Source organism: Rousettus aegyptiacus, unplaced genomic scaffold (genome assembly GCF_014176215.1).
Source record: "Rousettus aegyptiacus isolate mRouAeg1 unplaced genomic scaffold, mRouAeg1.p scaffold_m13_p_10, whole genome shotgun sequence".
Taxonomy (NCBI): domain Eukaryota; kingdom Metazoa; phylum Chordata; class Mammalia; order Chiroptera; family Pteropodidae; genus Rousettus; species Rousettus aegyptiacus.
In genome coordinates, this window is record NW_023416285.1 from 51,599,497 (window position 1) to 51,612,789 (window position 13,293).

At 34.5% G+C, this 13,293-nt stretch overlaps 1 protein-coding gene across 7 annotated transcripts in view; it reads left to right on the forward strand.

Annotated features, from left to right (window-relative positions):
* ANKRD17 (ankyrin repeat domain 17) overlaps window positions 1–13,293 on the forward strand; it is a 136,600-nt gene that overhangs the window by 120,323 nt on the left and 2,984 nt on the right. For 6 of the 7 annotated variants that reach the window (XM_036227870.1, XM_036227875.1, XM_016154023.2 and 3 more), the window contains 3 exons: window positions 1,081–2,714; window positions 6,238–6,435; window positions 12,723–12,971. In XM_036227870.1, the coding sequence (XP_036083763.1) occupies window positions 1,081–2,714; window positions 6,238–6,435; window positions 12,723–12,971 (2,081 nt within the window). Of the gene's footprint in view, window positions 1–1,080; window positions 2,715–6,237; window positions 6,436–9,152; window positions 10,403–12,722; window positions 12,972–13,293 lie in introns of those variants that run through there. The other variant, XM_036227874.1, reaches the window with a different exon arrangement.

A 13,293-nucleotide genomic window follows, 5' to 3' on the forward strand; every position in this document is an offset into this window, starting at 1 on the left:
ATCTTTTCCTTACATAAATTGTTCATATGACTTTCTTAAAAATTTATTCTGAGACTTTTTAAGAAGGAATGGTTCTCTAACACATTTAAAGCAGTAGGTTTCTTATCTGTCTCTTAATTATCATTTGAACTTCATTATTCTGAGATCGTGTCCTTAAAATATGAGCTTAGTAACAGATTTAAACCTGAGGTGGATATTTGTCTTGAATTGAATATGTCTTTGCTTGAATACCCTTAAAAGAAAGATGTTAGTCTAAGAAATTATAAGTTTAGTAGTGAGAGGCAAGTCCCGCATTGTAGTAATAAGAGGGATAATAGTTATATAGTCTACCTCAAAAGGAAGGAGGCAATTAGCCATCTCTGTTTTGTACTTACACCCCTATCTTGTTTTTCCCTGTCCTGGAATAGGTGGGTTGTCACAACCTACTTTGTCTAGAGAAGAGGGAAGTGGATACCTCATATGAGTAATTTCCCCCTTAGGGTTTCCATAAGGCTTTCCTTGCAATCAAATATTTTCCTGAAGATCCAGCAATAAGATTTGACTTTATGGTCATTGTTGGCATTATCAGGATTTCTCTCTGATTTTGAGACATCATTCAAGAGAAATTATAATAATTGTTCTAGGGAAACCACTAATATGTAATAGATGGGGTCATCTTAGGTAGCAGGATTTAAAATAAAATACTATTTTATTACTCAGTTATTTTTTCCTTGTTTACTTGTATTGCTTTTAGTACTGATCAACTGTTTAACTTTATGGTAGCATTATAGATTCAATAGGCTTTTAAGTGCAGTGTTTTTTCTAACTAATGGATTTTACAGTAGGAAAATGATTTCTTAGTCTAAGGAAACAGTAGTAAAATGAATTTTTTGAAAAAAAAATCATTTACTATTTGAAAAATATAGTAGTATGTTGGGCAGTTTTTGGCTTTGTTTGCAGAATACCTCAAGAGTAGTCAGACAATTTCTGCTTAACTTTCTTTATTCTCTCTATGTATGTGTGTATACACACGAATGAATATAGGCTTTACATATTGAAAAGTAGGGGAGGTTGGACCTAATTTTTTTTGTCAACTTGTAGGGGTGGCACTGAATCAACAAGACAAGCAACTCAGTTGATCAATGCTCTGATCAAGGATCCAGACAAAGAGATTGATGAACTTATTCCAAAGAATCGTTTGAAAAGCTCCTCAGCAAATTCCAAAATAGGGTCATCAGCACCTACCACCACTGCTGCTAACAGTTCTTTAATGGGAATTAAAATGACGACTGTAGCTCTGTCATCAACATCTCAAACTGCCACAGCACTCACTGTGCCTGCAATTTCTTCTGCATCTACTCACAAAACCATTAAGAATCCAGTTAATAATGTGAGGCCTGGTTTTCCAGTTTCTCTTCCATTAGCATATCCTCCTCCACAGTTTGCACATGCTTTGCTTGCTGCTCAGACTTTCCAGCAGATCCGTCCACCAAGGTTGCCCATGACCCACTTTGGAGGTACTTTTCCACCAGCTCAATCTACTTGGGGTCCTTTTCCTGTCAGGCCTTTGAGCCCTGCCAGAGCTACTAACTCGCCTAAGCCTCACATGGTGCCTCGCCATAGCAATCAGAATAGCAGTGGTTCTCAGGTGAATTCAGCAGGTTCTTTAACTTCAAGTCCAACAACTACAACCAGTTCATCAGCTTCAACGGTGCCTGGTACATCTACAAATGGCAGTCCAAGTTCACCTTCTGTCAGAAGGCAGCTTTTTGTCACAGTTGTGAAGACATCCAATGCCACCACAACAACAGTCACAACTACAGCAAGCAACAACAGCACTGCACCCACAAATGCCACATATCCTATGCCTACTGCCAAAGAACACTATCCAGTATCATCCCCATCTTCCCCATCACCACCAGCCCAGCCAGGAGGGGTTTCTAGAAACAGCCCTTTGGATTGTGGAACAGCATCTCCAAATAAAGGGGCATCTTCCTCTGAACAGGAAGCAGGTAGTCCACCAGTAGTGGAAATAGCAAATAGTAGACCTTCAAACAGCAGCAGTTCTTCTGGGAATTCATCAGTTCATTCTACTCAGCAACAAACTCCGGGGTCTGTTTCTCAGGAGCCAAGACCACCTCTTCAGCAGTCTCAGGTTCCTCCTCCGGAAGTTAGAATGACTGTTCCTCCATTAGCAACAACAAGTTCCGCTCCAGTGGCAGTGCCTTCGACTGCCCCAGTGACTTACCCTATGCCTCAGACACAAATGGGATGCTCCCAGCCTGCTCCTAAAATGGAAACCCCTGCTATTAGACCACCCTCTCATGGCACAACTGCCCCTCACAAGAATCCAGCTCCAGTGCAGAATTCATCTGTTGCAGTCCTCAATGTCAATCACATTAAAAGACCTCACAGTGTTCCCTCTTCTGTCCAGTTACCTTCGACCTTAAGTACACAAAGTGCTTGTCAAAATTCAGTACATCCAGCAAATAAGCCTATTGCTCCCAATTTCACTGCGCCCTTACCATTTGGGCCCTTTAGCACATTGTTTGAAAACAGCCCTACTCCTGCTCATGCCTTCTGGGGAGGATCTGTTGTTTCATCTCAGTCAACACCAGAATCTATGCTATCAGGAAAATCTTCATATTTGCCAAATTCAGATCCCTTACATCAGTCTGATACTTCCAAAGCTCCAGGTTTTAGACCATTACAGAGACCTGCTCCAAGTCCCTCAGGTAAGTTTTTATTTTCTAACATTCTGTAGCTGCTTACTTACACAGTAATGTGAAAACTCTTGGTGGTTTTCTAGTATTTTTTACTCTGTGACTGGGCCAGATAGAGATTGTTGTGTTCAGTTAACTTAAATGTGTTTGTATTAGGTGTGTTTAGAATTGTGTTATATTTTTGTAATCTTTTTAGAAACTACAGTGCATTTTATCTTGAATTTCCCATAAATAAATTTTTTTATTGACATATTTTTCTCTCTCCAAAGAAAAAAGTTTTTTATGTTTTAATTTAATAAGGTAACACCATCAAAAGTTTGGTTGTATTTTGAATAAAATATTAACAGATTTTTAAAATTTGATTTCATTTCTGATTATTTTTATTTTTAAAAGAATGAGAAAAATGTACAGTTGCATAGTTTAATAGCTTAGCCACTAACCATATGTTCTATTTAAATTAAAATTAAACAGAATTAAAGATTTATCTTTACCAAGCTGGCCATATTTGTTTTTATCTTATTTTTTTCCAATTTTATTGAGTTATAATTGATATATATCGCTGTTTAAGATGTACACCACAATGATTTGACCTACATATATATGAGTTGATTACTGCAGTAAGTATAGTTAGCATACATTATTTCATATATATAAGATCAAAAGAAAAACCAAAAGAAGAAAAAAAGTTATTTGTCCTTGTGATGAGAACTCTTAGGATTTACTCTCTCTTAACAACTTTTGTATATGTTATATAGCAATAGTAACCATAGCCATTATGTTGTATACTACATCCCTGGTACTTATTTATCCTGTACTGGAAATTTGTACCTTTGACCACCTTCTTCCATTTCCCTCTACCCATATCCCTGCCTCCCAAAATTTGATCTCATTTCCTATGAATGACTTAATGTTTAGATTCCGTATAGAAATGCGATTCACAGTATTTGTCTTTCTCTGTCTGATTTTTTTCACTTGGTATAATGCCCTCAAGGTCTATCCACATTGTCAAAAATGGCAGCATTTTCATCTTTATCTTGGCTATTGTAAATAATTTTGCTATGAACATGGGAGTGCAGACATCTTTTTGAGTTAGTGTATTTGTTTTCTTTGGATTTATCCTCAGAAATGGAATTGGTCAATCTATTTGGTATTTCTAGTTTTAATTTTTTTTTAGGATCCTTCATACTGTTTTATATAGTGGCTGTTAACTGACCATATTTTGAGTGTTTAATAAGCACATATGGCTAGTGGCTACCATATTGAACAGCACAGATATCAAACACATCATCATAGAGAGTTCTGTTAGACAATGCTGATATTTATAGAGTATCTTAAGATCTCTTGGTTGTGGGTGATTGCTCTTTTTTAACTATTTACTTTAAATATTTTTAGATTTATGGAAGAGTTACTCTATAATTTATTCCAGCTTCCCCTAATGTAAATGCCTTACATGTTAACATTTATTAATATTTGTACAGTCTATTTAAACTGCAGACTTTATTCATATTTCACAAATTTTATCAATAATGTTCTTTTTCTGTTGCGATGTCCAATCCAGGATACCAAGTTGCATTTAGAGCTTTGTGTTTTAATATGAATATTTCAAACAATTAAAGATAATCCATGGGTAGACAGACTATGGTCCATGGGCCAGATATGGCCTGCTCTCTTGTTTTACACTTGTAATTTTTTAAAATTGAGAAATAACTTTGTGCAAGATTTAAAATTTTTTTTTAAATTTTTAAAGAATAATATGTAACAAAAAATAGGAAATTCATATTTCAGTGTTCATAAAGTTTTATTGAAACAGCTATGCTCATTCAATATTAATGTTATAGTTGCTTTTCATGCTCTAATGACAGCCTAAAAATATTTACTGTTTAGCCTTTTACAGAAAGGTAGCCTAATGTGTTATTAAATATGTGACATTCTCAGACAAAAAAGTTTTAATTTAATGGAAACTGTATATTTTTGCATATTTCTATAACAAGTAACTACAATGTAATGAACGTGGTCAGTAAATATTTTTTGCTGGGGGTTAATTGAAGTATTTATGTGTACTTTAAAAAACAATTTTTCGTAATAGAACAATAGAATCTATAATTTGATTTTAAAAGATCATATACTAATGCATTAGAAACGCTTTTATATTTCATTTCACTTTTTGAAAAATGTGAAATCTAATGTGTTGAGAAAGTCTAAGATTTAGAAGGAAAAAATTTCTTTGTGGAAAGATACAAAAAAAGCACCAGCTTTGTAAGAAAGGTGAGGTTTTTGAGGTGTATGGTTGAAGAGAGCCAAAATTAGTATTGAACTTTAACTTGAGAGTCCATCAGAATAGAATTTATTAGATTCAGGTCAAAACAGGCATGTTTGCCTTCACAGCTGTACCACTATTACTACACCCAAGAAAATTAAATTAATTCAGTAATAGCACTAAGTGTGCGGTACCATCATCCCTAATATATCCATTATGCCTGTGTGTTTTCATTTTTTTCCTTTTTGATCCAAGATGAAATCAAGGTTCACACATTGTTTTTCGCTTTTACGCCTCTTTGGTCTCCCCCAATCTAAAACATCTTTATCACCTTCTGTTGTTCTTGACATTGAATCCTTTGAAGAGTCTGATTGTCCTGAAGAATGTCTCACATTTCAGATTCATCTGTTTCTCTAATCCATGATTACATTCAGGTCAGACATTTCTGGCAGGAACATCAGGTGACGTTTTGAACCTCACACTGCATTACATCAAGAGGCACTCAAAGACAGGTTGTCCCACTGCTGGCTATGGAAAGTATGGCCACTTAATTAAGGTGCCATTCATCAGATCTCTCCATTGTATAAATATAGCTACAGCCTTTTCTTTTTCTCCTATAATTTTTTTTTAAGACTTCGTTAATTTTTTATGGCACTTTGGGTTCATAGCAAAATTGAGAGAAAAGTAGAGATTTCCCATATACCCCTTGTCCACACACAGAGTTAGCCTTCCCCATCAACATCCCCCACCAGAGTAGTCATTGTTACAATTGATAAAAGCACATTAACGCAACCTTTTCAAAGTCCATAGTTTACATTAGGGTTCACTTTTGGTATTGTACATTCCATGGGTTTGAACAAATATATAATGGCATGTATCTACCATTGTAGTATGATACAGAGTATTTTCAGTCTATTAAAACTCCTCTATGCTTTACCTATTCATCCTTTTCTCCTCCCTGAGTTTTTAAAGATAACATTTTTATACAACTCCTTGCCCATTAAACCTACTTAAATCTACATGTATTCTATAACTAATAAAATGTCAAATGTTAAAATAATGTTTTCCTTGATATTTATTCCTTTTTAATGATTTATCTTTATAAAATAAAGGGGAAAAGGATGAGTCAGTGGACTGGAAGATGTAAGTGAGGAAACATTTTTTTAATCTAAAATAATTTTGGATATATTAGAAACTTCTTGTAATTTTAAGTTTTTCAAATTATTTCTCCTGGGATGGGGTAACTGTTACAAATTATGATTATATTCTACATTGTAGGTATTGTCAATATGGACTCGCCATATGGTTCTGTAACACCTTCTTCTACACATTTGGGAAACTTCGCCTCAAACCTATCAGGAGGTCAAATGTATGGACCTGGGGCACCCCTTGGAGGAGCACCCGCAGCTGCTAACTTTAATAGACAACATTTTTCCCCACTTAATTTGTTGACCCCATGTTCATCAGCATCAAATGGTGAGTAATATACACTGCGATTCCATAAGAAGAGTTTATGTATATGTTTTCTTAGGAACAAAAAGATTTAAGTTTTTCATAGTCCCAGAATGGTTAACTTTTAAACCTTATCATAATTTTAATACTATAAAAATGTAATTTGTATTCATGGTAATCTTCATGAAATCAGGAAGAATTTCGATAGAATTTCCAGGTTTTTAAATTATTTAAATCAACCTCAGTTATATCAAAACCTAGAATATTTTATTGACATTTATTTCAAAAAGAGACTATTTTTTAAGAAAAAGTCTAATCTTATTGTACTGCCTATTGATTTATATTGACTTTTAGTTTTATTTGAGAATAAAACTCAACCTCATTCCACAGGAAAGATTTCTGACCTCAAACGTATAAATATCGCATGTTTTTTGTTCATCTTTAAGCATCATTTACTACATAAGTAGCACAACTGATTTCACATTATCAGATATGTGTTTTTAACTGTAGTTACACTCTGAAAGCAGTGATTAGATTTTTACCAAGGAAGATCAGTCATAAATAGGGAATTCAATTCATGTTAAGAGAGTTCTGTTAGTAAGTAATGTTATTGTGTTTTTTCTGTTTGTGGTTTTCATTTTTTTTTCCATGTGGGAATAAAGACATCAAATTGCTTTCTCCTTGAGAAAATTATAATAAGCATCATGTTTTTGGTTAACTGAATGAAAGTATAAAATTTTTTCTTAATATTTGAGAGATGCATACCAAAGTATATTGTCAGTTAAAGCATGAAGTTGTACCCTATAGAGGAGAATTTACGTACTGTATAGTTGTTCTTACATTTGTCAAATAACAAGGACCTTCACATAAAAGAATATCAGTTATCTTTAAACAGATATCCTTAAATGAGAAGAAATGGTTTAAGAAAGGGTTCTAAATGATTGTGATAGAAACATTCCAGAAATAATGTAAGAAGTAGGCAAAATCTTCAATTTTAAGTAGACATTTGTGTTTTTAGTAATATTATGGATAAGCAATTCTAAAACTGTGGGATATACTGGAGGACTGAGCAAATGAATATATAAGATTTTGAAGATGTTGTGATCTGGGGTTCTTACTGTAAGGAGACAAATGTGAAATGGGGTAAGGCAAGGAAAACCACATGGAATTGGATTGGAATTAGAAGATCAGTGCTAACTTAAGATTTTTAAATTACATATGTATTGGATTGAATAACAAATTGCCATATTTCCCTCCAGCTCTGTCTACCGAAAGGGCCTAGAAGCAATGACTCTTAAGAAGAAGTGAGCATATCCAATGTCCAGATCTTTCTGTTCAGTATTTTTGTCCACTAAAAGAAGCTAGAGCTTCTTAGAGAAACAGTTGATTTGTGAGTCAGGGCAAGAAAATCGTAAGGGGAGTCTGCAAAGTTTTATAGTGTCAGAAAGTTATTAAATGCTCAGAATGATAGGGATTTATCAGAAGGACATCAGAAACTGCTTGAAGGGGCTCCTACTGGCTAAATTCAGTATAATTTGACCATCAAAATGAATAATGGCAGCTCACTGGATAAAACAAGAATCTGTGAGTCCATAATGATTATAAATAAACTTTTTAAAGGGGGAAGAAGGGAACACTTCTTTACAGTATACTGACAACTCAGATGTACAGGAATTATAGTCGTTTTATAACTAATTCTTAAAGTGGTTGATTCAGGCAAGACCCTCATACTTTCACCTCTAATACTGAATTAACTAGTTTGCATTTTCTGTACTTAATATAAATATAAATATTGTTACTTTTTAATGACCATTTAGTTTGTATTGTCTGATTTCCACCTCTTTTCTAGGTAATTTGTTCACATGTAATTTGATGTAAGTTTGTATTTTTGTTTGTTTATAGTAGTGCTTTAAAATTTGTTTTCAGTATTGAGATATTTTTCTTAAAAGTTGCCATGCTGGATGCGGTTGTAGAACTAACTGCAGAAGCATCACTTATTTTTCACAATATATTTATCTGTTTTTATGTACTTGAATAGGTTCTATCACATTTTTCCATATATTTCACTCTTCTTCTTTCTCCTCCTCTGTAGGACATCGAGACATGATATAGGGACCCTGGCAAATTAAGTTGGGATGTGGGGGACACAGTGTTTTTCTTTAAAAAAAATAAATAAAAGCAAACAAAGAACCCTTTCTTGAGGCCCTAGTACAACAGATTGGTGATGCCTGAGAACCTTCTGCATATAGGATGGGCAAAGGTCCTCTGAGAGCTTATCCCACCCAAACCTAAGGTCTATCCTAAAGAACTCTCAACCAATCCATGCATTGATTACTTATCACTCGCTCTGGTCTTTGAGATTCAGTTCTTGGCAAGTTTAGTCAGTGGGCCATTTTGACATGCAGTCTTATAAAATGTCAGATCAAAAAGCAGTAAAGCTTTACAATTTTGAAAGAAGCTAATTTTACATTTAGTACACCTGTACATGCATGTGTAGTTGAAATAATACATTTACAAAACAATACTTAATCCTTACAATGTACGTTGCACAGTGGTGTTTTCTATTCTGTTTTCTTTAAGCTTTAAAAAGATTTTTTTTGCTGGTCATGACCAACCACATTCATTTCAGGATCTACTGTTAATTTAATAAACACTGAAACATGAAGAAAATACACAGTAATTTTCCTGCAGAAGCACTTTTTTGAGTTGTAAGTCACATTGATCTTTTAATTTGAATTCAGGTTGTCATTTCAAAACTGAAGTGGATTTACCATGACACCAGTGAAGCTTCAGCTTCAGAGTACCTCATTTGCAAGGGGCCCTGCCAAGGTCCTGTACCGAATTTTGTATTTGTAATTTTGTATTCTTTTTCTTAAAAAGGTTCCCCAAATCGTATAAGGCCTCACAAAACTTTTAAAACCTATTTTTTCTCTAGTATGTAAGATGGCATGTTTTAAAACATGAGTCTTAATTAGGTTTTGCTTTTCTATTTCTAATTAAAGAAATTATAATGGAAATGAAAAGAAATTATAATAATTAGGTTCTTTCCATGGTAAGGAATATAGACCCACCCAAGGAATCTCAAGGAAAAAGTTGTTTACTATAAGGCTATGCAAAGACATCTTCATAACCATCCAGGATTTGGGAAAGCTATTCTCTCCATCTCTGTCTTTAAAGGATTTATGGTCTCTCACTCATGGTCTGTTTCTTTTGAGTCTCTTCTGTTTATTCTCTTTACACCTATGCTTCATCATAATCTTTTATATGGTCCTCAAAAATTCAACTCGTAGTTAATTAAACCAGTTTTTCTCTGTTTATCAGTTACACCTTCCCTGAATGAGGAATATGATTTGTTCGTCTAGTTAGGCCATGTCAGTAATAGATTGCTAGCTAACCTGAAATTGATCATTCTTCAGTCAAATGCCTGTCATTAGTCCAGTAAGTCTACAGGGAGGAAGGATAAAAAGTTAGGTGATAAACACTGTGACTAGTCAGGTAGCAGAATTTGTGAAGAGAGCAAATCACTTAAATGAGGCAGGTCAGCAGCAAGCCTAGTTATTCTGTTTATTTAAACGGAGAGTGGAGAGTTGCTGTTATTTTGCTTTGCTTTTGGTTTTGGAAGGACACAGGAACAGAAAGAGACACTAGATCTGACACAGAGGTTAGGACAAGCTTCCAGTGGTGAGTCTAGGGGGAAGGTAGGATTCATCCATCCATCTATCCTTCTGTCCATCCTGCCTGCCTGCCTACCTTCCATGCTTGATTCCTTCCTACCTGCTACGTTTGACTGTGTCTTGGTGTTAGTTGTTCTGGGTTGCTTTTTCTCAAGCATATAATTTGCCCTTCCAATATATAGTTTAAAAAACAATAAACAAAACTTTATCCCTCGTGTTTATACCATCTTATATTCCTTGTAGTTCAGTTTAGTCTTTTCTGAAGTCTTCTTTTATTTCTAATACTTTCTTGAGTTTTGTTATCTTTTTTCCAGTTTTAATTATGAATTATGCTATTCTTTATCTTTTTCTTTTCATTTATTTTAACTAGCTTTGGAATTTTAGGTTTTAGTTTTCTGATGTGTCTTTGAAACATTAGGATATAGCTTTCTTTGGCATGCTTTTATTATTTGCAAAATGTTATGGGCCCACATTTCTTTTAGTTCACATAACAGCTTTGACTACAATCCTATTCTGTTTTGCACTTTTAAATGAAATGAGTTTTCCTAAATTTTTAGAAGGGATAAAGTGGAACAGGATATCTTTTCTAGTTTAAAGACTCTCGAATTCCCTTTACCCAATCTGTTCTACTCTTGACTGGCTCTTCTCTATGCTTCTCTTGTCCTTTTCCTGCTTAGTTTGGAATCTGTTCCCAGAAGTTTCTTATTGGTGTGGGACTTTCTGGAAAGAGGCTCCGGCAGGTACTTAGAGCAGTGGTTTTCAACCTTTTCGGTACCCGGGACCAGTGCTCCTATGAAAATTTAATGCCTTGATGATATGAGGTGGAGCTGAGGCGATGATGCTAGCAATGGGGAGCAACTGCAAATGCAGATGAAGCTTTGCTCACTCCCCTGCCACTCACCTTCTGCTGTGTGGCTCAGTTCTTTTCTGGCCCAGGGGTTAGGGACCCCTGCTTTAGAGAGTTCGTAGAGCTCATAATTGCTCTAGCTTCTTCAGACCTTATTGTGATGTGAATCCCTTACAATCATCTACGCATAGGCAGAACTCTCCCAGTTTCACTTGCTGTTCTCATATTGGCCTTCCCTGCTTTCCTTTTAGTAGTTTTGACTCTTTTACAGTTCTCTTCTCTCCTGTTCTTAGGTCTGGAGAATTGTTTTCTTCCACACAGATGCAGATACTACATGAGTGTTAAAGCTGTTGGTGATTTGTCCCCATTCTGTTGTATCTTTGGATTCATATGGATACCTTGTCTGTTAGTTTTGTTATATAGATGTTATCCATGAGCTTTTGGCTTTGCTAACTTAGTGGCTTTGTTTTTATGGGAGGGTTTCCAAAGAAATCAAAACCTATGCTGCTGCCACCTTTCATCTTTGTAGAATTCCCTTTCATACCAGTGTAATTTTAAGGTGAAATTTTAAAATATAATTGCTTTAAAGACATATGTGACTTTTCCATTTTATTATGATTTGTTAAAAGTAAATTCTGTCAAATGATGCTACTGGATCCATATTTCGGTTTTTCTTTAGAAACTAATAGTTTTCTTGGTTTACTTTTATAGATAAGAAGCCCATGTTTCATGTTTTTGTTCCTCATTAATGTCAGTATCCATATAACAAATTAGAATTTATTAAGTACTTTCACATTCATTCTTTTTAGTTAAAAGTCACTACTCATTGGTAGGTGGTACTATAAATTTATCTGAAATAGACCTCTGTAAACACTAGTAAGGCGGAACTGATCTCCATAGTACTTCCCAGTTCTGCTTGATTTTAAAATATATATAAGAAGTCTTTTTAAAAACAGATTCAGGCTAATAATATTACTGAATTTTTTTTGTCTTCCAAATTCCCTGAAAAGTACCTTGGGAAATAGAAGCATCATGCTTGTGCGCGCACGCGCTTGTGTGTATGTGTGGAGGTCGGAGAGTGGAGAGATAGAAAGATAGATTTTGCAAGTTTATAAACTACCCGAATTGCTTTAGATTGGATAAATAGAGACACAAAATACAATAAAATAAAGTTGGGTAATAGGCATAGTTTTCTCTTGGTATTTTATAAGCATGTTAAAGTTCTTTGAAGTCCTGATTTAAAGAAACTTATTTTTTTCTTCAGCTAGCTTTTCCAGATTTGTTAGATACTTGAATTCCTTTGTTTTTGGTTTCATCATAACATGCCAAGGGACAGGTGTTCTGAAGGAATACAATTTGGGAATTTCTCATATGGGCATGGTTTTTCCCACCTTCATTTTGTTGTTGTCAGTTTTTAATTTTGTTCGTTTGTTTTAATTTAAACATTGTCTTCTCATTGCTCTGGTGTTATATTTTACTCAGTGTCAAGATATAATTATTTAAATATTAGTTTAATGGTTTATTACATGTAGTATAGTTGCAGCATTCATATCTTCACATTCTGTTCTTGTATAACTAAATGAAAAATTTATGAGCCAGATTAAAAAATGACTACAAAGTTTTAGAACTTTAACTGAATTTCAATATGTATAATTTATTATTTAAGCATTATTTTCATATTTTTCTTTAGAATGTATATTTAAAGTATCTTTAGAATTTAAGAATTGGTGTTACAAAATTGCATGCCCTATAGTTGACATGTATACTATTTCAAAATATCTTTTCTCTAGATTCTCCTGTACAGTCAGTATCCTCTGGAGTTCGTGCACCTTCACCTGCCCCATCATCAGTACCTTTGGGGTCAGAAAAGCCCAGCAATGTCTCTCAGGACAGAAAAGTTCCTGTCCCTATTGGGACTGAACGCTCTGCACGTATCAGGCAAACTGGAACTTCAGCTCCATCTGTTATTGGGAGTAATTTGTCCACATCAGTAGGGCATAGTGGCATCTGGTCCTTTGAAGGGATTGGTGGCAATCAAGGTATGATATGCTATCCTGCTTATAGGAAATTAACTTTATGCACTTAACAAAAGTATTATAAGCAGTATTTAACATTCATAGTCACTCTTAAAAGATGAATATTTGTACCTCTTTGTTTTGACTAATCACTTTAAGAGTTCAGAACAGTTTTTGTTCCCACGTGCTCTCTCACTGAATTTATCATTGCTTTTTAAAAATAGTCTAATGTAAACATGCATATTCTTTCCTTCATTTCATATTAAGAAGATGCTAATGTTTCCTTTGGGGCTCTTTAGCTTTTTTTTGTTTTGTTTCGTAACACAAGAATATTTGGGTTATTTTA